General features: G+C 45.0%; 1 protein-coding gene and 1 pseudogene across 1 annotated transcript; both read left to right on the forward strand.

Moving 5' to 3' along the window:
• The first annotated feature begins 1 nt into the window (after window position 1).
• LOC123743168 (regulation of nuclear pre-mRNA domain-containing protein 2) lies at window positions 2-4,099 on the forward strand. The gene is made up of 2 exons (XM_045718867.1): window positions 2-1,827; window positions 2,026-4,099. The coding sequence occupies exon 1, from the start codon at window positions 2-4 to the stop codon at window positions 1,745-1,747; it is 1,746 nt and encodes a 581-aa protein (XP_045574823.1). The 3' UTR covers window positions 1,748-1,827; window positions 2,026-4,099.
• A 2,653-nt stretch (window positions 4,100-6,752) lies between these two features.
• LOC106605803 (threonine--tRNA ligase 1, cytoplasmic-like) lies at window positions 6,753-26,194 on the forward strand (annotated as a pseudogene).
• Window positions 26,195-26,546: the final 352 nt, after the last annotated feature.

The raw sequence follows: 26,546 nt of genomic DNA on the forward strand, positions 1-26,546 counted from the left end.
GATGGGAGCCCTCTGCTGGGGGGGAGACGGGGTAGACGGGACCCCCGTCAGGGATGAGAGCGGGGGCACCCCCACCCAGGACGAAATCATGGACACACCAGGGGGTGTCTCCTCTGACCCCCTTGGCCTCAACAGTGACCCCAAGAGCTTAGGCTCATCCATAGGTCATGATCTTTCACCCACGGCCTACCGCAGTGACCCTTGGGACGCCGTCATCACCCCAACAGGAAGCAGCAGCGACGTGGACTTCCTCTCTTCCTCTTCTCGTTTCCAAGGCTACGGAGCGGGGAAGAAGGCCGCCAAGCTGAAGGAGGAAGATTCGAAGAGGAAGATTAGCTCTTCATCACTGGGAAGCAGCAAGGTCAAGAAGGATGGACAGAACAGTCACGGGAAGAGTCACGGGAACGACAGATCAGTCGAAGGAGAGAGGAGAGCGTCCATAGGTTCTCGCAAGACCAGCAGCGGGTCAGAGGAGGGAGGAATGAGTGGAACGAGGGATGAAAAGGGAAAGAGGGGAGGAGAGGATGGTGGGGGCTCATCTGACGGGGAGGGAGGGCAGTACCACCGCATCGAGACCCTGGTGTCGCCTTGCACAGAGGGAGCACCTTTCCAATCACTGGGGGGCTTCTCAAACCGCCAGCCAACCGGAGAGCGCATCCAGACGGTGGAAAGTATCCGCGTGATTGGCCAAGGGCTGCGTCGCGGGGGTGGAGGAGAAGGGGGGAGGCCAGGCGGAGGGATGTGGTACGATGAGGAAGGGTACCTGGATGCCCAGCCCCCCTCACCTTCTCCTCAGGGCGGCTCTGACGACATGACTTCACCCACCATGCCTCCCCCGACCTCACACCACCACCTTCCTCCTCATCCTCATTCTAATCACCCTCCCCACCCTCATCCGCACGGCCCCCCACCCCAGTTTCAGATGCCCCCCTACCATGGGGAGAACCCCCAGGGTCCCCTCCCCTCACACCTCCACCATCACCCCCCTCCTCCCTTCTTCAACTCCCCTCCTCCACCCATCCCACGCCCTCCACCCCCTCCCATGCCCCAGCTCCCTCCACCCCCGCGCAACTTCCTCCCCCCCTCGGCAGTCATGGTAGGCGGGGTTCTAGTCCCCATTGACCGCCAACTGCCCCTCCCTCCCCAGGTCCGCCCAGACGGAGGAGGAGACCGAGGGGGGATGGGAGGGGGACCCAGGGGGGGTAAAGGTGGCCCCACTCCCCTCATGTCCTCTCTGTTAGGGGAGCCCCCTAAGATGCCTCGTCCCGGCACAGTCAAAGAGCATTTCGCTCCCCGCCACGCACCCCCTCTCCACCGCCCCGGCACCCCCGGTGCCCCGCCTCCCTTATTGGGCCGTGTCAAGGATGGCATCAACCTCCCTCCTCCCTCTCCCTCCTCCTCCACCCCTCCCTCTCCCTCAGGCGACCCCCTGCTTCCTCGCCCCCAAGCTCCTCCGCTCCAGCACCCTCCAGCTAGCCCGCCTGCCCAGCCCCGACACCCAAACCCCAACCATCCCCACCGTCCCTCGCCGTCCCTCCTGCGCCTACCCTCCCCTAACCCCCACCCCTCCATCAACTCTATCCCCCAGAGACCTCTACTCCACCCTCGTGGCCCCCCTCTCCACCCGCACCTAAACCGAGAGCCACCCATGTTCCGCGGGGGCAAACGTCCTGGCCCTCCATTTGGCGGGGGCCGAGGAGGTCCCTTCTACCCCCCCAAGAGACCTTTCTTACCCCCACGCTATTGAAATGTTAACCCATGCTGAATGAAAAGCAACCCACACACCTAGCTACCCGACACAGGGAGAAGATGTGTAGAACCCTTATGGTATGAGCCCAGTCTGTCCTCACTATGTTAATCCTAGTGGAGTCATTTGTTTTACTACATTTAGCTGATCGCACCTTGACACAAACTAGCTCGTCACCTCACCACAATACAGTACCAGCTTAGCAATTATGCACAGTGTTATGGATGAAATGGGTAACCAAACCAAATCTGCCACCCCTCCCCTCCTCCAATCCCCAGGAGCAACAATGTTCTCTGCTTCCCCTCACTAAAGCAGTGAGGGAGTAATGGAGGTGTGAACTAGAAGGAAGACGACAAGCACAGATCAAATAGAAACAGGTGGTTATTCTATTTCACTAAAATTCTACTTACCTCCGGTATTGTGTGAATAAGCTGATATAAACACTTTCAGAGAGAAAGAGAGCGAGAGATAGATGGGATGGGCTGGAGAGATGGGATGGGCTGGATGGAGGGATAGATGGGATGGATGGAGAGATGGGATGGGATGGATGGATGGAGGGATAGATGGGATGGATGGAGAGATGGGATGGGATGGAGGGATAGATGGGATGGATGGAGAGATGGGATGGGATGGATGGAGGGATAGATGGGATGGATGGATGGAGGGAGCGATAGATGGGATGGATGGATGGATGGAGGGAGCGATAGATGGCAGGGGGTTTGATTGAGGAACAAAGTTGCTCACTGAGAGTGTGTCCTAAATACAACCATTTTTCTCAATAGGATTTGGTTCTCCAGATGAGTGCTGACTTTATGATCAGTGATGTTGTGGAGTTTCTCCACCATAACCCCTACGTGCTCACAGTGCATCATATTGGAAATAATAACCTTGTTTCTCTCCTTCTAGAGGTTTTCATGCTTAAGTCTCTCTTCCCTCTGTATATTTCTCAGCTTTTAAATGTATAGACTGAATGAGTTGGCTGTGTTGCGACTGTTAAACCTCGGTTGTTTGTGTAAAGAGCAGAGTCATCGCTATTCGCTAACTTGTGATTGACGCCATTGTGAAGAAGCCTTAGCTTTAGTTACACACCGAAGGCAGAGATGTTCGTGCTTCTCATTGCTCTAACAAAACACCAGTCTGTCCATCTCCATCTCTCCAATCTGAGGGGGGAGGAGAGTGAAGAATCGTCCAGTGTAAAGACGCATTTAACCGATAATGATGAGTTGTGGAGACTCACAGTAGTTGAGGCGGGTGCTTTAGAAGTTTGAACTATGAACCCGCTGTGTCTCTCTACTAGGCCATCGCTACCTGTATTGTCTTTAATAAAATCCAGTTTCAACCCAACCAAGGGGAGGGTACTACTTTCTTTGATACAGTCATGGATACCGGTAAGACCAGTCGCAGCAGTTGTCATGGCTGCTGCAGTATGATAATGTTATTTTGTAGTTATTCAAAGCTGAATTGAAATGCTGAAACATTACTTATAACAGTACAAACAATGTCATTTTGTTGCCCAACTGCTGATTTGTTCTGAGTTGTTTTGGATTTCTTGCTGTGATTTTTGTTGTGGCTGTAACTTCATGTCAGATGTAAAATATCTATACTTGCCTATGCATGTGCAGTGCACTGTCTGTCCAGTCCAGAAGTTTTTTTGTTTTGTTACTTTTGACCTTTTCCCTTCGCTACCTTTCCTAGATTTATCCTCCTTTCCTTCCTCTGACGCTGTACATTTACAACTGTAGAATACCAAATAACACCGATGACGAAGTGATGAGTGAATTATCTGCAAACATTCATTACTCATTAAGATGATGGAAAACTATGTAAATGCTCCTCTAAATTTCCCGTCAGTGTTAGTTTATGAGTTTATAGTGTTCTGCTATAAATGTCTGAATGGAAGCGATGCTGTTCTGAATCAATGGTACAGAGCAGCTACTACTCTGACTATATGTATGATGTGATGCATCTCTGTCACTGCTGATAATGACTAGATTAACGCAGGCAGGTTGGTTTGCGCACGTTTCCCTGCTGTACAGCAGACTAATGACATCCCTTCTAACTCATACCTCAGTTAGACAGAGCTAGCCACTAGGGTGGATTCAGAGATGTAATCATTTTCTTTGAACAGTTTGTTTAAATAATATTGTCATTCAATGTACCCTTGAGTTTGAAATATGTTTGTTTGAATAATTTGCGTGAAAATGCTTAAGATTTGATGAATCTGATGGTGTGTGTGTGTAGTATGCATTAACTATGTAATGATTCAGTCATGAAGGGGTGGTTGTTATGTTCTCCTTGTGTTTAGATGCATTGCTATTCTTTTTATGATCATCAATGATGTTCTATCATTAATCTTTTGAGTGTCCAATCCTTTCCGATGCTACTGCTCTCCTCTCTCTACCACTGAGCCGTCTTGTAGTTCAGGGATTTACTATGTTTACCTATGACTGTCACAATTTAGACATCCAGCCAGGCATTTACTTCATATGAAGACTTTACAGTTTAAACCACACTCCATGGAGTCCTACTGCATGTGTTTTTGTTTTAAACACAGCCTCTGCAATTATGAATATTCAATTCATAATCAACCCCTTGGCCTTACCTTTTAGGCACTTGTCGATCTGGGAGGATTAGATGGGTGTAAGCCAATCAGAGGCAAGGTGCAGCTATTACCGTATTGCACCTATCCAATCCTTTCATATATGTGAAGTGTGTAGTAGAGACTAGGGGTTGATTTGGTGACCGGAACGGGCCACAGAGCACTGACATGAAGACAGTACTGTACCATATCGGTTAAGACCAGTGGTGGCTGGTGGCACTTTATATGGGGAGGACGGGCTCATAGTAATGGCTGGAACGGAATAAATTGAGTGGTATCAAACACCTGGTTTTCCATGTGTTTTATACCATTCCATCCATTATTATGAGTTGTCCTCCCCTCACCAGCCTCCTCTGGTTGACTGAGGTAGTCACTGCCATGCTATTACACCCATTGTGAGTTTAGTTATATTATTGAGTCTGAAGATCCTAACCCAGAAGTGGGTTACCATTTATTGTTTTCTATGCGCACACACACACACACACACACACACACGACTCCATCCAACAGCATCTACCATACCCATCTACATTCAACCTTTTCGATTGACACTGATTTTCTTGGTTGTGTAGCTCACATCCTTGCACAGAGCTCTAGTCCACATGTCTTTGCTGTCACATCCATAGTTCCTCCCAAACCAGTGTACTGCATGTATGACGCACCTTGACTCTGATTTCACAGTCTGGCGTTGAAAGCATTGACGTCTGTAACCCACCCACCCAATATTCAGTGCAGACACGGCACAGTACTTTAAATGTATTACCCCTGTCCCATTAATGAAAGGCAGTTGAGATCATATTGTAATATTACCACATCTCAGTGGCTTCCTCTCATCACCTTCATATACTGTTCTGAGAAGACCGGATAGGTGAAAGCAATGTAGGGAAGTGTGCTAAAAGTCTTTATTTCACCGGTTTCCTTCATTGGATCAGTGTAGATGAAGGAAAGGATGCGATGAGAGCCATTGAGATGCTCTTCATACAAACATAAATATGTTTCACCTTATGAGAGTACACACGTCTCTTATCTGTGTGGAGGTGGGGTTCCAAGTATGAGATATTGACGGTGAACAACTATTTAATTGTGCTTCATAATGGTCCATATTTCAGGTAGTAGTCAATGAGAATGACATTGCCCCTAGACACTGATCTAATATAATTTTGGAGTTTTACCCCTAATGAGATTTTGGAATCAGTATTTGGGGTAACCTGTGCATTTTAGGGCAATCTGATTTCTAGGGCTCTAACTCAATTTGTCTTTCTGTGATTCCTTGTGTCCTATCTCTCCCCCCCCCCCCCCCTCCTCAAATGTATTTGAGGAGAAGGTCCCTCTCGGGCATTCTACCCAGGGACCTACCCATTTCAGTGTATTTTCAGTGACACTTTACAGGTGGTCCTAAATCCCCAGTTAAATTACTCTAGCGCCCCCAAGCGTTCTTTCAATGTTTTTTCTTATACGAGCCAGTCTGCGTCACTTGCAAATCCCCTTTTCTCTAAAATCATATTAACGTTTGTTAGTACATCAACACTATGTAACTCTTTGAAGTATATTTTACTTAAGTTATTTTACATTTATGTAGAATAAATGAAACCATATTTACGTGTATATCGGTAAAATAAAATGACCAAGTTATGTCTTAACTATTATACACAAAGACGTCTACAACCACTATGAGCTTTGAACCAATATACCTTATGTGGAAAGAAATAACGAAACCCTATTGATCATATCACCATGCGCTCGTTACTGGTGTCTTGAATGTACGAATTAAGATGCCAGTGGCAAGGCTTCTCAAACTAATCCTAGTTATATGCTACTTTATATTAAAACAATGTAAACGAAATAGGCTATTCATACTATTCCTTCCAGAAGTCTGTTGAAAGTAGCCTAATTTCTGCCCCACGTTAGAGGCGAGTACTTTTGAGCTATGCGCGTGTAATAGCCTAATACCGGTGCTCTGAGCTACAACGTTCTCTGCTGTTCCTCTCTCTTCATGCGGCCAATCAATGAATGGATGTGTGTTGCTGGCTGGCTCTCACAGGGACCAATCCGGTTGCCTCACCGTTGATCAATTCTCTTCGGGCGCTGCACAGATGCAGTGATCTACTCATATTGGGATGGGTTTCTTGAACGCTCCACTCTTGATCTTGGGTGTAATTTGACAAAATGTAGGAATTGAGCATACCTATGTTAAATAGATTCAGGTCATTTTCATGGATAGTCGGTTTTAGATGAATGCTGTGAAGTTAGTCTCGTGTACCTGAAAGTGATCTATCCGAATGTTAAATACAGATTAGTGAGCGCCACTGAGGTGTATAAATGAACGGTGGGCGCGCTTTCATTGTTGACGCTCACCAACGTGCGCGCACTTGCCAACGTCAAGTTTCCGCCCTCTTCCCTTGCTGGCCAATCACTTTTCTCCCCCATCTACTACATTCTTCCGGTATTATGGCGGCTTGCAGTTTAATGGACAACCAGTGTGAAATGTTATGATTATGAAAAGTTTTCGGTGAAACCGGTGGATTAAGGATGCTCGTGACCGTGATGTTACAATTTCCCGTCTGTCGGCCGTCAGTTCGAGCAGTGCTTCACTGTCAGAGGCGCTTTAGCAAGGTGTGCAACCTTATTAAACCGTTTTCTGTTATGAAATGTAGCTGTACTGGCCTGCTGAGTACAGTATCATTGGGTTGTGTAGCCAGCCTTCTCCAAATCAGTGGTGTAGCATTGTCCTATGACCGCTCAGGTACATAGGTGTGGGCGTGTCCTCTGACAAACCATTGGATGGATCTATGAATAGCCCTGAAAGTGTTCTGACGGCCAAACAAGACTGCGCTGTAAACTGTCATGTAATTTGTGTCTCTGTGTGTGACCACAAGGTTCAATTTTTTTTTAGGGGTGTTTGGTGGGAGGGGACAGTTCTCAATTAAGCATATTATTGGGTCCTCTCTCTCTCTCTCTCTCTCTGAAATATGCAACTACGAATGTATGTATGATCATAATACCATACGTTTTATGAATACCATATTGTGCGAAGATTTGATTTAAAACAATTACATGGTAATAGTATGATCCCCTTGTCTGTATTGTTGTTCATATTGACCCCTGTGCTCTCTCCTATTCCCTTGTTTCCTAATTTCTTTGCCTTTATATACAGGCATACCCTGCTCTGTCTGAGCATGTGCGGGTGTTTGAATCTCTCAGAGAGAGGCAGGGACAGCAGAGGACAAGCGGCGCCACGAAACAGGCCTTCAGTGTCCGATTGGCTGATGGCAGGACGGTGAATGGCACCACAGCCGTGACCACACCCTCAATCATCGCTCAGAACGCACGGTTAGCCTCTCAGATGTGTGTTTTTATAATGTATTATTCAGAATCCTAAAAGTCAGGGAAGGGTTATCCCCAGTGCTCAATAGGTGCTGGTACTTATTGAGTGCCGGTACTGTTTTATATTTAGGTAAAGGAACTCTGCAATACTTTTGAGCTAATATTCTGTAAGAGGTGCAGGAACTCGAGCAGCAGAAATGTTGAGGTGCCGGTACTCTGCTCCCATTGAGCTTCTGTCCAGTTCAAGCACCGTTTATCCCTCAGAACACATGCCGTGTTTAGACAGGCAGTCCAATTCTCTTATTTTTTTCCACTAATTGGTCTTTTGATTCATCAGATCTTTTCACATCAGGTTGTTTTTAGAGCTGATCTGATTGGTTAAAAGACCAATTAGTGAAAAAAAATATCAGAATTGGGCTGCCTGTCTAAATGCAGCCTTAGTAACTCCCTGCAGAGTCCAACAGGCCTTTCTCAGTCCCTGGGACACCTATGTGCCCCTCTCTTTGCTTTCAGATTGGAATTTGGTGAAATTGGATAGGTGTAAGCAAACATATTTACATTGTCTCTAACCCTCCAACACTCCATGTCTGTGCAGTGTGAAAGGTGCTCTGGTGTGCAGGGTGAATGGAGAGCTGTGCGAGCTGCTTCGCCCCCTGGAGGCTGACTGTGAACTACAGCTGCTAGGCTTCGACACCACAGAGGGCAAACAGGTACTTACTAAGGACATTCTCATTCATCTCACCCAATAGATCTTACATGGAGAGCAGTCAGAGGCAGAGGTTGACCTCTTCTCTCTCTTATCCCCTCTCGCTCATCTCTTTCATTTTCTCCCCAGGCTGTGTGGAGGACAGGAGTGTGTGTTGTGGGGTGGGTGTTAGAGAGGGTGTTTGGGGTGGATGTGTGGAGAGAGGGCGTGTCAGAGTCCGGCCTCTACTGTGACCACCTCCTGGAGAACAGGTAAGATATCTTCCTCTCTTTGTAATATAATATATGCCATTTTGCAGATGCTTTTATCCAAAGCAACTTAGTCATTACATTTTACCACACTAATCATCCCCTCACCTTTTGGCACCCCTTTAAGACAGAAAAGCTGCTTTGAGGGAGGGAAGGGAGGAAGGATGCATTTGTTCTCTAACAGAGCCCCTGGGAGGAGCTATCATGTAAATGCTCTGAGACTCCAGTTGATTGAAGAACAGATGAGTGGTCCTACTGTTACAGTCTACAGGTTTGTTGCTCAACATCTCACAGCCTGATACAACACAGTCATGGTCTGTTTTTAAGGAGAAATGACTGTACACTAGGATGACATGTCCATCTCTTCCTGTTCTGTGTGTGGGTCAGGTGTGGAGACAGCATAGGAGTCTGCAATGGTCCTCTCCTCCCTCACACTGGTCTCCTCAAGGTCTTCAAGATGCTGCAGGTATGTGTGTTTGTTTGTGTGTCAACCTGCCTGCCTTCCTGTCTGCATATCAGTTCAGTGTGGAATATACAGTTCTTGTCTTCTCCTCATGACATCTAAACTACGCTGGATGTAAAAATTGAATGTACAGGATAAAAAAACAACACTTAAATGGGATTCCATCGCATTTTCATCTCTACTGATGGTTATGTCACAAACCATGTTGAGTTATGTAGTGAACGTTCCCACTCTGGTCCTGCCACGCGTGCTGTAGCCAACAGCTGGCAGATACAGTGTGGGTATAGGCTACATGATGAGATTATTATGGACAAAAGAGCAAGATTCTTTTTATTTGTCAAAAGGCAGCCAAGCATCAGACCCTTGATACAGTATTTGTATTTGGAAAGGAGCATCAAGCTCATCACCTTGTGTTTTCACCACCCTGACGTTCATAGTAACTTATTTCATCTGTACTCTAATAAACTGTATGCTTTCCTGACGTGTCGTAGTGGGAGGACCACACAAACTTGTCATCGCCTGACTCCAACTTTACTTCGTTATGATGGTTATTATATAAATATTTGCGCATAAAAGCATTTCCACCACCGTTTTAATTTTAGACACTAAAAGGTCCCACCTTGTCTAGTGTGTTTTGTCTACATTTGGAAAGTTTACCTACAAATTTGCTGTTTCCATCCGGCCTGTCGTGACTTTTCTTTCTATCCAACATGTACTTTACTCGCTGAAAAAGGTTGGATGGAAACCTGGTTACTGTTTAACTCATAACATGGGCTGTGACATTACCATGCAATATAGCCATTAACTCTGACCTCTTCCTGATACTAATGTGTACTGGGACTGCACAGGTCACACTGGAAATTCCTTACTGGTAAATGACAATCACTTGGCAGTCACTGGCCAGTTAAACGACGCACTGGAGAACAACATCAGAACAACATGTCACACGGAAGACAAGCGAAAACAAAACGCTGCTTGTTTTTTCCCTAGAAGCATTAGAACTGTAGCTTGGTAGCCCGTGATGCCAACAATGACCTATTTGCTGGTGCTGAGCAATTAGTGCTTGAGGTCTGTTCAGTTTCGGTTTGGTGATCTGGTTTGTCTCTAGAGAAACTGCGCATCGAGCTCACAGAAAAAGTAATGAACTAAATCGAATTCAAATAATTGAACTGACGTTTGTCAATTAGTTGTTTTAAAAACGCAACATTTTGGTTAATCGCTCAGCACTACTGTTTGCTTTCAGAAGTGGAATTTCCATACTGGTATTGTACTGGTCAGAATGGAATTTCCACTTTCCACGCTGGGAGAGCAATATCCACAGGATGTTGTGATTGTCAGTCACCAGTTTCCTGCCCCCGCCAAGTCAAATCCTGTCAATCTTTATTGTCCCAAGGGGAAACGCAGCCCCTGCCTATTATCTGTAGTGCAGTGGTTCCAAAATGGTGGCTATGGAAGAAGGATGGCTGGTATGTATGTATGTATGTATGTATGTATACTGCTCAAAAAAATAAAGGGAACACTAAAATAACACATCTTAGATCTGAATGAAATAATCTTAAATACTTTTTTCTTTACATGGTTGAATGTGCTGACAACAAAATCACACACAAATGGAAATCCAATTTATCAACCCATGGAGGTCTGGATTTGGAGTCACACTCAAAATTAAAGTGGAAAACCACACTACAGGCTGATCCAACTTCGATGTAATGTCCTTAAAACAAGTCAAAATGAGGCTCAGTAGTGTGTGTGGCCTCCACGTGCCTGTATGATCTCCCTACAATGCCTGGGCATGCTCCTGATGAGGTGGCGGATGGTCTCCTGAGGGATCTCCTCCCAGACCTGGACTAAAGCATCCGCCAACTCCTGGACAGTCTGTGGTGCAACGTGGCGTTGGTGGATGGAGCGAGACATGATGTCCCAGATGTGCTCAATTGGATTCAGGTCTAGGGAACGGGCGGGCCAGTCCATAGCATCAATGCCTTCCTCTTGCAGGAACTGCTGACACACTCCAGCCACATGAGGTCTAGCATTGTCTTGCATTAGGAGGAACCCAGGGCCAACCGCACCAGCATATGGTCTCACAAGGGGTCTGAGGATCTCATCTCGGTATCTAATGGCAGTCAGGCTTCCTGACTGTGGGGGGCTGTGCGGCCCCCCAAAGAAATGCCACCCCACACCATGACTGACCCACCTCCAAATCGGTCATGCTGGAGGATGTTGCAGGCAGTAGAACGTTCTCCACGGCGTCTCCAGACTCTGTCACGTCTGTCATATGTGCTCAGTGTGAACCTGCTTTCATCTGTGAAGAGCACAGGGCGCCAGTGGCGAATTTGCCAATCTTGGTGTTCTCTGGCAAATGCCAAACGTCCTGCACGGTGTTGGGCTGTAAGCACAACCCCCACCTGTGGACGGCGGGCCGTCATACCACCCTCATGGAGTCTGTTTCTGACCGTTTGAGCAGACACATGCACATTTGTGGCCTGCTGGAGGTCATTTTGCAGGGCTCTGGCAGTGCTCCTCCTGCTCCTCCTTGCACAAAGGCGGAGGTAGCGGTCCTGCTGGTGGGTTGTTGCCCTCCTACGGCCTCCTCCACGTCTCTTGATGTACTGGCCTGTCTCCTGGTAGCGCCTCCATGCTCTGGACACTACGCTGACAGACACGGCAAACCTTCTTGCCGCAGCTCGCATTGATGTGCCATCCTGGATGAGCTGCACTACCTGAGCCACTTGTGTGGGTTGTAGACTCCGTCTCATGCTACCACTAGAGTGAAAGCACCGCCAGCATTCAAAAGTGACCAAAACATCAGCCAGGAAGCATAGGAACTGAGAAGTGGTCTGTGGTCTCCACCTGCAGAACCACTCCTTTATTGGGGGTGTCTTGCTTATTGCCTATAATTTCCACCTGTTGTCTATTCCATTTGCACAACAGCATGTGAAATTTATTGTCAATCAGTGTTGCTTCCTAAGTGGACAGTTTGATTTCACAGAAGTGTGATTGACTTGGCGTTACATTGTGTTGTTTAAGTGTTCCCTTTTATTTTTTTGAGCAGTGTATATAAAATACTCACTACCTACCGGTCAAAAGTTTTAGAACACCTACTCATTCAAGAGTTTTTCTTTGTTTTTTTCCTTTTTTCTACATTGTAGAATAATAGTGAAGACATGAAAACTATGAAATAACACATATGGAACCCATGTAGTAACCAAAAAAGTGTTAAACAAATCACAATATATTTGAGATTCTTCAAAGTAGCCACTCTTTTGCCTTGATAACAGCTTTGCACACTCTTGGCATTATCTCAACCCGCTTCATGAGGTAGTCACCTGGAATGCATTTTAATAAACAGGTGTACCGCCTTAGTGCAGTTGTAAAAACCATCAAGCTCTATGATGAAACTAGCTCTCATGAGGACCGCCACAGGAATGGAAGACCCAGAGTTACCTCTGCTGCAGAGGATAAGTTAATTAGAGTTAACTGCACCTCAGATTGCAGCCCAAATTAATGCTTCACGGTGTTCTAGTAATAAACACATCTCAACATCAACTGTTCAGAGGAGACTGCGTGAATCAGGCCTTCATGGTCACATTGCTGCAAAGAAACCACTACTAAAGGACACCGATAAGAAGAAGAGACTTGCTTGGGCCAAGAAACATGAGCAATGGACATGAGACTGGTGGAAATCTGTCATTTGGTCTAATGAATTCAAATTTGAGATTTTTGGTTCCAACCGCCGTGTCTTTGTGAGACACAGAGTAGGTGAACGGATGATCTCCGCATGTGTGGTTCCCACCTTGAAGCATGGAGGAGGAGGTGTGATGGTGTGGGGGTGCTTTGCTGGTGACAGTCTGATTTATTTAGAATTCAAGGCACACTTAACCAGCATGGCTACCACAGCATTCTGCAGCGATACACCATCCCATCTGGTTTGGGCTTAGTGGGGCTATCATTTGTTAAACGCAACAATTTCAAAGATTTTACTGAGTTATAGTTCATATAAGGAAATCATTCAATTGAAATAAAACCATTAGGCCCTAATCTATGGTTTTCACATGACTGGGAATACAGATCTGCATCTGTTGGTCACAGATACCTTAAACTACCATTTGCCTCATGCAGCGCGACACATCTCCTTTGCGTAGAGTTGATCTCGTCATGGTATCTCTGCGTTAAAATTGCCATCGATAAAATGCATTTGTGTTAATTGTCCATCCGTAGCTTATGCCTGCCCATACCATAACCTCACCGCCACCATGGGACAGTCTGTTCACAACATTGACATCAGCAAACCACTCGCCCTCCTGACGCCATACATGTGGTCTGCGGTTGTGAGACTGGTTGAACTTACTGCCAAATTCTCTAAAACGACGGCTTATGGTAGAGATATTAACAGTACATTTTCAGGCAACAGCTCTGGTGGACATTCCTGCAGTCAGCATGTCAATTGCACACTCCCTCAAAACTTGAGACATCTGTGGCATTGTTGTGCGACACAACGGCACATTTTAGAGTGGCCTTTTATTGACCACAGCACAAGGTGCACCGGTGTAATGATCATTCTGTTTAATCAGCTTCTTGATATGCCACACCTGTCTGGTGGATAGATTATCTTGGCAAAGGAGAAATGCTCACTAACAGGGATGTAAGCAAATTTGTTCACAAAAATGGAGAGAAATACGCTTTTTGTGCATATGGAACATTTATGATTTTATTTCAGCTCATGAAACATGAGACCAACACATTACATGTTGCCTTTTATATTTTTGTTCAGTATATTTGTCTTTTCTGCTACTCTCTCTTTCTCTGTCACACTCTGTCCCCCCTCTGTTCAGGTGTCTCCCGTAACGTTGACCAATCCTGTTGGCATGTCAGGCGTGATGCGTGTGATGGGTGTGGCCTTCCCAGGAGAGAGGGAGAGGGAGGAGTGGGAGAGGGAACAGGAGGAGACATGGAAGAGAGACCACAGACGCATCGGCAAGGTGAGGTGGACGGGGAGAGAAGATAAAAGATCTAGGCCCAATACGCATAGAAATATAAACAACTGGAGACAGGTTATTATTGGCACGGCAACGCTACTGTAGCTAGCCGAGTAGTGTAGAAACTATTGCTAACGAACTAACCTATTTTAGCGGGCTAGCTTAGCATCTTGGCTAACTGTGAGGCAAGTGCGACGGTATCTCAAATGGAGCGTTTACTGATATGGGGGGAGGTGTGTGTGTGTGTGTGTGTGTGTTTTGCCTCCAGGACCAGGAGCTGTTCTTCTTTAATGACGTCAGTCCTGGAAGCTGCTTCTTCCTGCCTAAAGGAGCTCACATCTACAACACACTCGCTGACTTTATCAAGGTAACACACGCGCACACACAGACACATCATAATTTTATCACTTTATCAAGGTAACACAGACGCATCACAATTTTATGCTTGAAATATTGTTTATTTTTATTGATATAAAATAGACTAACTTACACACAAATGTACTATACTTACCAATCCCTATTACTAGCTACTGCTTCTCCAAAATAGATCAGATATTCACAGGAAGCCTATCTTTGCAGCCAACTCCAACACCCCTGGAATGGCTTGTAGATTCTCCATCAGAAAAATGCCACTGGTCTCCTGGTCCCAGTTTTTCACAAGTTGTCTATCTGTATTTCGTCGATCGGATAGTGTTAAATGCATAGAAATAGAATGGTCAAACCATTAACTTGAATTAGGAGTCCAGTTCTATTCATTCTATTTCTATGCATTTAACACTATCTGACAGGCCAAATCCAGAACTGGGCCCTGAGCTCACACGCTGCTCGTAAAACCCCCTCCTAACTCTCCTGTAAAACTCCACCTTGCGCTTCAGCTCCATGTGCTTGTGAAACGGATGTCATTTCTCCTGCTCAGGCAGGTGCTGCTCAGGCAGGTGCTGGTTGTGATACCAGCAGCTGGCCATGTTTAGGGGCTTTCAGTGCCACTCACACTGCAAGATCTCTGAGAAACTCGGTCAGGACCAGACCTAAATTCACACACAAAATCAGTTCTATATGTACCCAAATGCATGCTAAACAAGGAATGTTGAGAAGTGCACTAAACTCAACAATGAACCAAATCTTTGTGAGAGTACACCATGATTCGTACCATTGATGATGGGATTTGAAGGTCTTGCAGGAAGATACTGATGTCTCAGTGCCATCCATGTTACAGACTGTTGAAATCGCTGGATGTAGAAGCGCATTTTTGAAAAGTTGATAATCTAAGATGGCAGAAACCAGAGTGAAACAGTATCTAGAGAGTTGGGCCAATGCGGTCTCTGTCTGAACGTTCCGAGAGCACCACTTTCTCCTCTATAGCCGTTGCTAAGTGATCATTGACACTTCCACATTATACTGTTTATTTCTGATAGTTTTCAAAATCGATGAAGATGCAATTTGTTGACACCAAAACACAATACCGACTTGGATACACATTATCCCAAATGCTAATCAGTAAAAATGTATTTTAAATTTGCTGCACTGTTTTGTTTGTTTACAGCGGGTCATTTCATAGGGAACTGTCAGAGGCACTCTTGTATTGTTACATCACCAACATCTCAAGAATAAGGTGCTAACATGTCAGCTGTTCTAAAACCTGGCAGAAATATCTTCATATATGGCTCTGGCAGAAACAAGTCCCTCGTCTAGTCGTGGTGTTGATGCGACCAAAACAGTTCCATATCAACATTGGTGCCTATCAACATTCTAAAGTTGCTCTTTTCAATTGTGAGATCATCATATTCAAATGTAAGTATTCTTATGAATAGAATGACCATGGCAAGGAAATCGACCGACTTTCAAATCAACACTGTTAATCTTATCAGCCAAACCTTCCAAATTCAAACATTCTACCAACTTTGCTTTGGTTGACTTAGCCAGAGTGAATTAACTAACGTACCCTATCTACTCTCGTCTGAGTGTGCCAGAGCGCAGAATAACTGATGAATTAACGAACGCGCAACACCCGTTAAATATGACCGGTGTCAGTAAACGTTGTCAAATTAACTTCATTTAATTGTTGCAAGCAGCACAGTTAGTCACTAACACTCTGGATAACATGCAAACAGCCTAACCAGCTCTGCTAGGGAGAGTAAAATGGTCAGAGTGAGGTGTTCTCTCATTATGTGTCTGGAAGTAGCTAGCAAGTTAACCAACTTTAGCCAGTTAGCTTGGGTGATTAACTGCTGTTGTGAGGTCAGAACGCTCGATCAACCCTACTCCTCGGTCAGGGCATCCAGTGTGTGCTCTGCAAGCTCCTAGAGCGGAACGTTCTGAATTTACGAATGGATAATCTGACAACGCTCTGAATTTACGAATGGAGAATCTGACAACGCTCTGAATTTACGAATGGAGAATCTGACAACGCTCTGAATTTACGAATGGAGAATCTGACAACTCTGAATTTATGAATGGAGAATCTGACAACGCTCTGAATTTACGAATGGAGAATCTGACAACGCTCTGAATTTACGAATGGAGAATCTGACAACTCTGAATTTACGAATGGAGAATCTGACAACTCTGAATTTACGAATGGAGAATCTGACAACACTCTGAATTTACGAATGGAGAATCTGACCGCTCTGAATTTATGAATGGAGAATCTGACAACTCTGAATTTACGAATGGAGAATCTGACAACGCTCTGAATTTACGAATGGAGAATCTGACAACTCTCTGAATTTACGAATGGAGAATCTGACAACTCTGAATTTACGAATGGAGAATCTGACAACTCTGAATTTACGAATGGAGAATCTGACAACTCTGAATTTACGAATGGAGAATCTGACAACGCTCTGAATTTACGAACGCCCAGAGCGCTCTCTGAGCACACTCTGGCACTCCAGAGTGAATTTACTAACACCCCCTTACTATTTTTTTATGATTTTAGAAAAGAATGGCCACGACAATCAGCGAAGTTGGCTTCCGTGTGCGCACGCACACACACAGCCGCTCATTCAGACATCTTTACCCTGACGGTGACCTCAGGACACTCCTGTTGTAGTCAGGAAATCACCCCAATTACTACACTGTGACTGTCTGTTTTCCAAATAACCCTGGATGACACATGAACAGAGAAGAAATCTGTCTGTAATAATTAAGTTGTTACATCCCTCTGTTCCTCCCTTTCTCTCCACCCTCCCTTCCTTCTCTCCATACCCCCCCCAGACTGAGTACAGGAGGCGTGGCTTCCATGAGGTTGTGACCCCTACTCTATACAGCACTGCACTGTGGGAGCGTTCGGGTCACTGGGAACACTACAGTGGAAACATGTTTACTGTGACCGGTGACACACACACCTACATTCTCTCTCATACTCTGCCCCACACACTGTTCAGGACTTCTCAATAACAGCTCTCTCTGTTCCAGTCTGATGTTTGAGCAGCGTGTAAGGTCATGGAGGGATCTCCCGTTGCGTTGGGCCGATTTCGGGGCACTGCATCGGAACGAGTTGTCCGGCGCTCTGGGTGGTCTCACCAGGGTCCGCAGGTTCTGCCAGGACGACGCACACATCTTCTGCACTCCTGAGCAGGTACACACACGATTCCTGTCATTTGAACCTTTTGGGATATTTGTCTCACATTTTCCACCCTGGAAAGTCCTAGGACAGCAGACAGTGGGAGAAAGTTGGATTGTATCCCTGTATCCAATGATTCCCTTATCCCATTAAACCACACACACTGATTCACATGATATTGTGAGGTTTGTTTTCTACTTTGGCTAATCCAATCACTGGAACAGTCAATAAATGAACTGTTCCTCCTCACTCATCTCTGAGTTAACCCTTAACCCCCGGACTCATCTCTGAGTTAACCCTTAACCCCCGGACTCATCTCTGAGTTAACCCTTAACCCCTGGACTCATCTCTGAGTTAACCCTTAACCCCTGGACTCATCTCTGAGTTAACCCTTAACCCCTGGACTCATCTCTGAGTTAACCCTTAACCCCTGGACTCATCTCTGAGTTAACCCTTAACCCCTGGACTCATCTCTGAGTTAACCCTTAACCCCTGGACTCATCTCTGAGTTAACCCTTAACCCCTGGACTCATCTCTGAGTTAACCCTTAACCCCTGGACTCATCTCTGAGTTAACCCTTAACCCCTGGACTCATCTCTGAGTTAACCCTTAACCCCTGGACTCATCTCTGAGTTAACCCTTAACCCCTGGACTCATCTCTGAGTTAACCCTTAACCCCTGGACTCATCTCTGAGTTAACCCTTAACCCTGAAAGCCCTGGACTCTCCAGTTTCACATCTGTTTATTTATACTGTCTCTCACAATATTGCATTTACATTCTCTATTCTGTCTCATCACCCTGTCCTCCTTTTCTGGCTGTACTCCTGCCCCCCAATCCCTTCCTGTACCCCCCCCACACTCTCTCTCTGTCTCTCTGTCTCTCTGTCTCTCTGTCTCTCTCTCTGTCTCTCTCTCTCTCTCTCTCTCTCTCTCTCTTGTCTCTCTGTGTGTGTGTCAGTTGGAGGAGGAGATCATAGCGTGTTTGGACTTTGTGAGGAGTGTATCGAGTATTTGGATTCTCCTTCCACTGTCTCCTCTCCACCCTGCCTGGGGGAGCATGCACTGTGGGACCACGCTGAGCAGGTACACACATCACACACAACATACAGACAGATGTAAACGCACAGAGCCAGCTGTGTAAATGTGTGTTTACTGTCCCACAAGTGATGTCTATAAATTCCAGCACATAGCCTCTATTGTAATCATAATGGCATCATGTAATGAGGGACAATTATCCAATCAGTGTTGATAAATGGCCATGTGGATGTGACGAACTCAAAGCCCTGTCTGTTCCGTGGCTGCTGTCTATGCTCCCTGCCTCTTCCTCTGTGGAGTAAAGCTCAGGAAATTAACACAGAGAGGAGAAGCTCAATGAAGAAATTAGATCCTTTCTTTCCATTTTTCTCTTTCCCACTTTCTTCTCTTTCACTCCCCACCCTCTTGTCCCCCCCCTGCTCTCCTCTCTCTATCTCTTTCTCTCTGAGCAGCAGTTGGAGAGGAGTCTGCAGCAGTTTGGAGAGCGCTGGCAGCTCAACCCAGGAGATGGAGCGTTCTACGGGCCAAAGGTCAGTTACACAAGACCCTTCTGTCTGAACGTTGTGTAACGCTGCAACCCGCCCTGAACAGAGCCATGTTATTAACACTCACACACTCCATCTTCCTGTTGTCCTAGATTGACATCCAGATCAAGGACGCCATTGGTCGACAGCACCAGTGTGCCACCATCCAATTGGACTTCCAGCTACCAATCAGATTTGACCTGCAGTATGTGGGGTGAGTCGCTCATCTATGTCAGTTCAACCTGTGTGTTCTGGGATGTTCCCTGATGCAGCTTCTGCTCTTATCTAACTGATGGTACATTTAATTGGGTTGCACATGGCTGGCAACGTTATTAGACCGAGGGGTTTAAAGCTAGAATCCTTAAGTTGTTGCATTCATTTTTGGACTTATAAATGATTTATATATATATATGTCTCAGCAAAAAAGAAACGTCCCTTTTTCAGGACCCCGTCTTTCAAAGATAATTAGTAAAAATCAGAATAACTTCACAGATCTTCATTGTAAGGGGTTTAACCTCTTGGGGCTAGGTGGGACGCTAGCGTGCCACCCGTGGTGCACTCCATCAACAGCAGGTGCATTTCAAGAGCGGCAAATTTGAATCCAAATAAATGTCAAAATTCAAATTTTTCAAAAATACAACTATGTTACACCATTTGAAAGATAAACATCTCCTTAATCTAACCACGTTTTACGATTTCAAAAAGGTTTTACGGCGAAAGCATAAATTTAGAGTATGTTAGGACAGTACATTTACAAGAGTTGTGTGTAATGTTTTGTCAAGTCAAAGACAGGGTCACCAAAACCATAAAACCAGCTAAAATGATGCACTAACCTTTTACAATCTCCATCAGATGACACTCCTAGGACATTATGTTAGACAATGCATGCATTTTTAGTTCTATCAAGTTGATATTTATATACAAAAACAGCGTTTTACTATGGCATTGATGTTGAGGAAATCGTTTCCCTCCAATAACCGGCAGTCAAGTCAGCGTCAGAAATTAAATAATTAAAATTAGAAAACATTGGTAAAATATTATATTGTCATTTAAAGAATTATAGATTTACATCTTTTGAACGCAATCAACTTGCCAGATTTAAAAATAACCTTACTGGGAAATCACACTTTGCAATAATCTGAGCACTGTGCCCAGAAAAATACGCGTTGCGATACAGACTAGACGTCATGTTGGGGAGATCTAAAATCGAAAATACTATGTAAATAATCCATTACCTTTGATTCTCTTCATCAGATGTCACTTCCAGGTATCACAGGTCCATAACGAATGTAGTTTTGTTCAAAAAAGCTCATCATTTATGTCCAAAAATCTCCGTCTCGTTAGCACATGATGTAAGCCAGCCGGACTTCTCGTCATGAACGAGGGGAAAAAATATATTTCCGTTCGTTCAAACATGTCAAACGTTGTATAGCATAAATCATTAGGGCCTTTTTTAACCAGAACATGAATAATATTCAAGGTGGACCGAATGCATAGTCTTTTATAACGTATTGGAACGAGGGTACCCAACATGAAGTAGCGCGCCAGGTGTCTAATGGGACATCACCGTTCCATGGCTCTTGTTCGGTCAGATCTCCCTCCAGAAGACTCAAAACACTTTGTAAAGGCTGGTGACATCTAGTGGAAGCAATAGGAAGTGCCAAAATATTCCTAAACCCCTGTGTTTTTCAATGGGATAGGTTTAAAGTCAATACAACACATCAGGTATCCACTTCCTGTCAGAAAATGTCTCAGGGTTTTGCCTGCCAAATGAGTTCTGTTATACTCACAGACACCATTCAAACAGTTTTGGAAACTTTAGAGTGTTTTCTATCCATATATAATAAGTATATGCATATTCTAGTTACTGGGTAGGATTAGTAACCAGATTAAATCGGGTACATTTTTTTTATCCAGACGTGCAAATGCTGCCCCCTAGACCCAACAGGTTAAACACTGTTTCCCATGTTTGTTCAATGAACCATAAACAATTAATGAACATGCACCTGTGGAACGGTAAGCAATTAAGGTCACAATTATGAGAACTTAGGACACTAAAAAGGCTTTTCTACTGACTCTGGAAAAACACCAAAAGAAAGATGCCCAGGGTCCCAGCTCATCTGTGTGAACGTGCCTTAGCCATGCTGCAAGGAGGCATGAGGACTGCAGATGTGGCCAGGGCAATAAATTGCAATGTCCGTACTGAGACGCCTAAGACTGCGCTACAGGGAGACAGGACGGACAGCTGATCGTCCTCGCAGTGGCAGACCACGTGTAACAACACCTGCACAGGATCGGTACATCCGAACATCACACCTGGGGGACAGGTACAGGATGGCAACAACAACTGCTGAGTTACACCAGGAACGCACAATCCCTCCATCAGTGCTCAGACTGTCCGCAATAGGCTGAGAGGCTGGACTGAGGGCTTGTAGGCCTGTTGTAAGGCAGGTCCTCACCAGACATCACCGGCAACAACATCGCCTTTGGGCACAAACCCACCGTCGCTGGACCAGACAGGACTGGCAAAAATTGCTCTTCACTGACGAGTTGCGGTTTTATCTCACCAGGGGTGATGGTCGGACTCGCGTCTAGGGCCATTTTCCCCCCCCCAGAAATGTCCGAACTTGCAGGTGCCTTGGTGGAGGAATGGGGTAACATCTCACAGCAAGAACTGGCAAATCTGGTACATTCCATGAGGAGGAGATGCACTGCAGTACTTAATGCAGCTGGTGGCCACACCAGATACTGACTTACCTTTGTTCAGGGACATGTTATTCCCTTTCTGTTACTCACATGTCTGTGGAACTTGTTCAGTTTATGTCTCAGTTGTTGAATCTTGTTATGTTCATACAAATATTTACACGTTAAGTTTGCTGAAAATAAACGCAGTTGACAGTGAGAGGACGTGAGTGTTTATTTATACATACATACATACAGTTGAAGTCGGAAGTTTACATACATACAGTTGAAGTCGGAAGTTTACATACACTTAGGTTGGAGTCATTAAAACTTGTTTTTCAATCATTCCACAAATTTCTTGTTAACAAACTATAGTTTTGGCAAGTCGGTTAGGACATCTACTTTGTGCATGACACAAGTAATTTTTCCAACAATTATTTACAGACAGATTATTTCACTTATAATTCGCTGTATCACAATTCCAGTGGGTCAGAAGTTTACATACACTAAGTTGACTGTGCCTTTAAACAGCTTGGAACATTCCAGAAAATTGTCATTGCTTCAGAAGCTTCTAATTTACATCATTTGAGTCAATTGGAGGTGCACCTGTGGATATATTTCAAGGCCTACCTTCAAACTCAGTGCCTTTTTACTTGACAAGTTTGATTTATCCTTGGGAGCAATTTCCAAACGCCTGAAGGTACCACGTTCATCTGTACAAACAATAGTACGCAAGTATAAACACCATTGGACCACGCAGCCGTCATACCGCTCAGGAAGGAGACGCGTTCTGTCTCCCAGAGATGAACGTACTTTGGTGCGAAAAGTGCAAATCAATCCCAGAACAACAGCAAAGGACCTTGTGAAGATGCTGTAGGAAACGGGTACAAAAGTGTCTACATCCACAGTAAAACGAGTCCTATATCGACATAACCTGAAAGGCCGCTCAGCAAGGAAGAAGCCACTGCTCCAAAACCGCCATAAAAAAGCCAGACTACGGTTTGCAACTGCACATGGGGACAAAGATCGTACTTTTTGGAGAAATGTCCTCTGGTCTGATAAAACAAAAATAGAACTGTTTGGCCATAATGACCATCGTTATGTTTGGAGGAATAAGGGGGAGACTTGCAAGCCGAAGAACACCATCCCAACCATGAAGCATGGGGGTGGCAGCATCATGTTGTGGGGGTGCTTTGCTTCAGGAGGGACTGGTGCACTTCACAAAATAGATGGCATCATGAGGATGGAAAATGATGTGGATATATTGAAGCAACATCTCAAGACATCAGTCAGGAAGTTAAAGCTTGGTCGCAAATGGGTCTTCCAAATGGACAATGACCCCAAGCATACTTCCGAAGTTGTGGCAAAATGGCTTAAGGACAACAAAGTCAAGGTATTGGAGTGGCCATCACAAAGCCCTGACCTAAATTCTTTAGAAAATGTGTTGGCAGAACTGAAAAAGCATGTGCGAGCAAGGAGGCCTACAAACCTGACTCAGTTACACCAGCTCTGTCAGGAGGAATGGGCCAAAATTCACCCAACTTATTGTGGGACGCTTGTGGAAGGCTAACCAAAACATTTGACCCAAGTTAATCTATTTAAAGGCAATGCTACCAAATACTAATTGAGTGTATGTGAACTTTTGACCCACTGGGAATGTGATGAAAGAAATAAAAGCTGAAATAAATCATTCTCTCTACTATTATTCTGACATTTCACATTCTCTTAAAATAAAGTGGTGATCCTAACTTACCTAAGACAGGGAATTTCTACTAGGATTAAATGTCAGGAATTGTGAAAAATGAGTTTAAATGTATTTGGCTAAGGTGCATGTAAACTTCCAACTTTAACTGTACACACACTACTGTTCAAAAGTTTGGGGTTACTTAGAAATGTTCTTGTTTTTGGAAGGAAAAAAAATGAATTTGTCCTTAAAAGAACATCAAATTTCTCAGAAATAGGGTGTAGAGATTGCTAATGTTGTAAATGACTATTGTAGCTGGAAACGGCTGATTTAAAAAAATAAATTATGGAATGTCTACCTAGGTGTAGAGGCCAATTATCAGCAACCATCACTCCTGTGTTCCAATGGCACGTTGTGTTTGCTAATACAAGTTTATCATTTGAAAAGGCTAATTGATCATTAGAAAACCCTTTTGCAAGTATGTTAGAACAGCTGAAAACTGTTGTGCTGATTTAAATTAGCAAAACTGGCCTTCTTTAGACTAGTTGAGTATGTGGATTATCAGCATTTGTAGGTTCGATTACAGGCTCAAAATGGCCAGAAACAAAGAACTTTCTTCTAAAACTCGTCAGTCTATTCATGTTCTGAGAAATAAAGGCTATTCCATGCAAGAAATTGCCAAGAAACTGAAGATCTCGTACAACGCTGTGTACTACTCCCTTCACAGAACAGCGCAAACAGTCTCTAACTAGAATAGAAAGAGGAGTGGGAGGCCCCGGTGCACAACTGAGCAAAAGGACAAGTACATTAGAATGGCTAGTTTGAGAAACAGACACCTCACAGTCCTCAACTGGCAGCTTCATTAAATAGTACCCGCAAAACACCAGTCTCAACGTCAGCAGTGAAGAGGAGACTCTGGGATGCTGGCCTTCTAGGCAGAGTTGCAAAGAAAAATACATATCTCAGACTGGGCAAAAGAACGGACACTGGACAATATTTGTAAACAACATAACTAAACACTGTATAGCCTCATAACAAGGTTAAACAAATGTTAATATCATGGATGGTCAGTCCTTGCATCCATAGCTCAGAATTTCACAGTGGTTACATTTCTCCAGGCTCATCCCTTAGCTTTTTACCAAACCAGAGGTGGGGTGTCCGCTTTGTTATTGTAGCTTTAAGACTGAAGTGATCTCCTCTTCCCTTGCTCTCTTTCACCCTTTCTCTCGCTCTCAGGGGGGATGGAGAGACCCACAGACCAGTGATGGTCCACACAGCTCTTCGGTCTCTTTCAGGCCTCTGTGGTTGTCTCCAGCGCAGGTCATCATTATTCCTGTAGGGGGAGGTAGTGAGTCGTATGCGCAACAGGTCAGGACTCATATCAGCTCTGGGGCCGTATCAAGCGTCTCAGATTTGGAGTGCTGATTTAGGGTCAGTTTTGCATTTTGAATCTCAATTCTTAAGATTACATGGAAAGGAGGAACCTGGTCCTAGATCAGCACTCCTGCTCTGAGACACATTATACACATGGCCCTTGTACTGCAGGCTGAAATCAACACCCCCCCCCCCATACACCCAAACATGTGACCAAACACAACATGACTCAGCACACATCAAAAGCTGTACCCCTCAGTGACCCCAGAGATGGAAGGCTAATCCAACACTGTACCCATACACGGTTCATCATGACTCTGAAAAGGACTTGATTTCAGGTTCATTTTGTGATCAGGTTTTCGTTTATTTAACACATGGGAACCAACAATGAAACAAAGCTAGGTACGTACATGCCACTACTCACATATCAATATATTCTACAAGTTCCATCTGCCACATGATTCATGAGCCAGCAGCAGGTAAGACCAGACACAGGAGAACATGGAATATAGACCTGTAATGTTTCTGAGGCCTTTATCAGGCCACGGCTCCTATTTCTCTCTTGACTTGTCTTGTGAAAAGTCTGCCAGTCACAACATTGCCAAAACATCCTCCTGTATGTAATGCGTATGTAGACCCAGGGGAGGAGAGTCTATCAACACTGCTGATCTGGGGTCTGTCATGATGATACATAGCCAGGAAATACAGCCACCAGAGTCTCAGCCCTCAGGGTGGAATGTAAAAGGTGCCGTCCTTACTGTTATTCTACCGTAGCCTGGTTCCTGTCTCCTCTACCACCACTGTGAGTGATGTGTGTTTTGCTCTTGTTAAGGTGGTCCGACAGTTCCGCGAGGCCGGCTTCATGGCTGACGTGGATGATGACCAGGGTGCCACCTTAAATAAGAAGATCCGCTCTGCACAGCTGGCCCAGTACAACTACATATTTGGTAAGAGTGCATGGGTGAACATGGATTAGATTACTGTAGATTCTAAATAAACTGACGCAGGTTGTAAACATATTGATTCAGTAATTGTTTATGTGTGTGCGTGTCCAGTGTTGGTGAGAAGGAGTGTGAGAGTGGCACGGTGAGTGTAAGGACCAGAGGGGGGAAGCAGCTAGGGAGGAGACCGACAGAGGAGGTCCTGGCATCACTCTCACACCTACGAGACACACGGAGCAACCAGGATGACTTCTAACACACACACACACCTGTTGTGGATGAAGAATTGCTCACTGTACTTTTGTAATAAAATATAATTGAAATTATAAAACTCTTCTGGATGTCTTTTGAACACACTTTTTCTGTGTGTGTGTGTAACTCATTATGGACATGGTCATGTAATTGGGCTGGTGTGTGTGTGTGTGTGTTTCATTGTGCAGTACTGGTTGGAGAGACATCCATTTTAGGAGTCTTATCAGGGTTTTCAGGCAACGGTTGTGATTGGTTGTTAATACTCAAATCAGCTCAGCCCTGTTACGTAAGACTGTCATCACTACCTTTAAAAGACTGGAATAAGAAATGCAGGATACGCAGGGAGCGTGGGGGGGATTTGACTAAAATAGGAGAGAGAGCCCTGTGTTTAGTGGAAACAGGAAAGTCAGAACGAAGGTCGGAAGG

This window comes from Salmo salar, chromosome ssa05, assembly GCF_905237065.1.
Source record: "Salmo salar chromosome ssa05, Ssal_v3.1, whole genome shotgun sequence".
Classification (NCBI taxonomy): Eukaryota; Metazoa; Chordata; class Actinopteri; order Salmoniformes; family Salmonidae; genus Salmo; species Salmo salar.

Excerpts from the sequence above, each read along its gene's own strand:
- LOC123743168 (XM_045718867.1), top strand. The coding sequence starts at position 2 with ATGGGAGCCCTCTGCTGGGGGGGAGACGGGGTAGACGGGACCCCCGTC.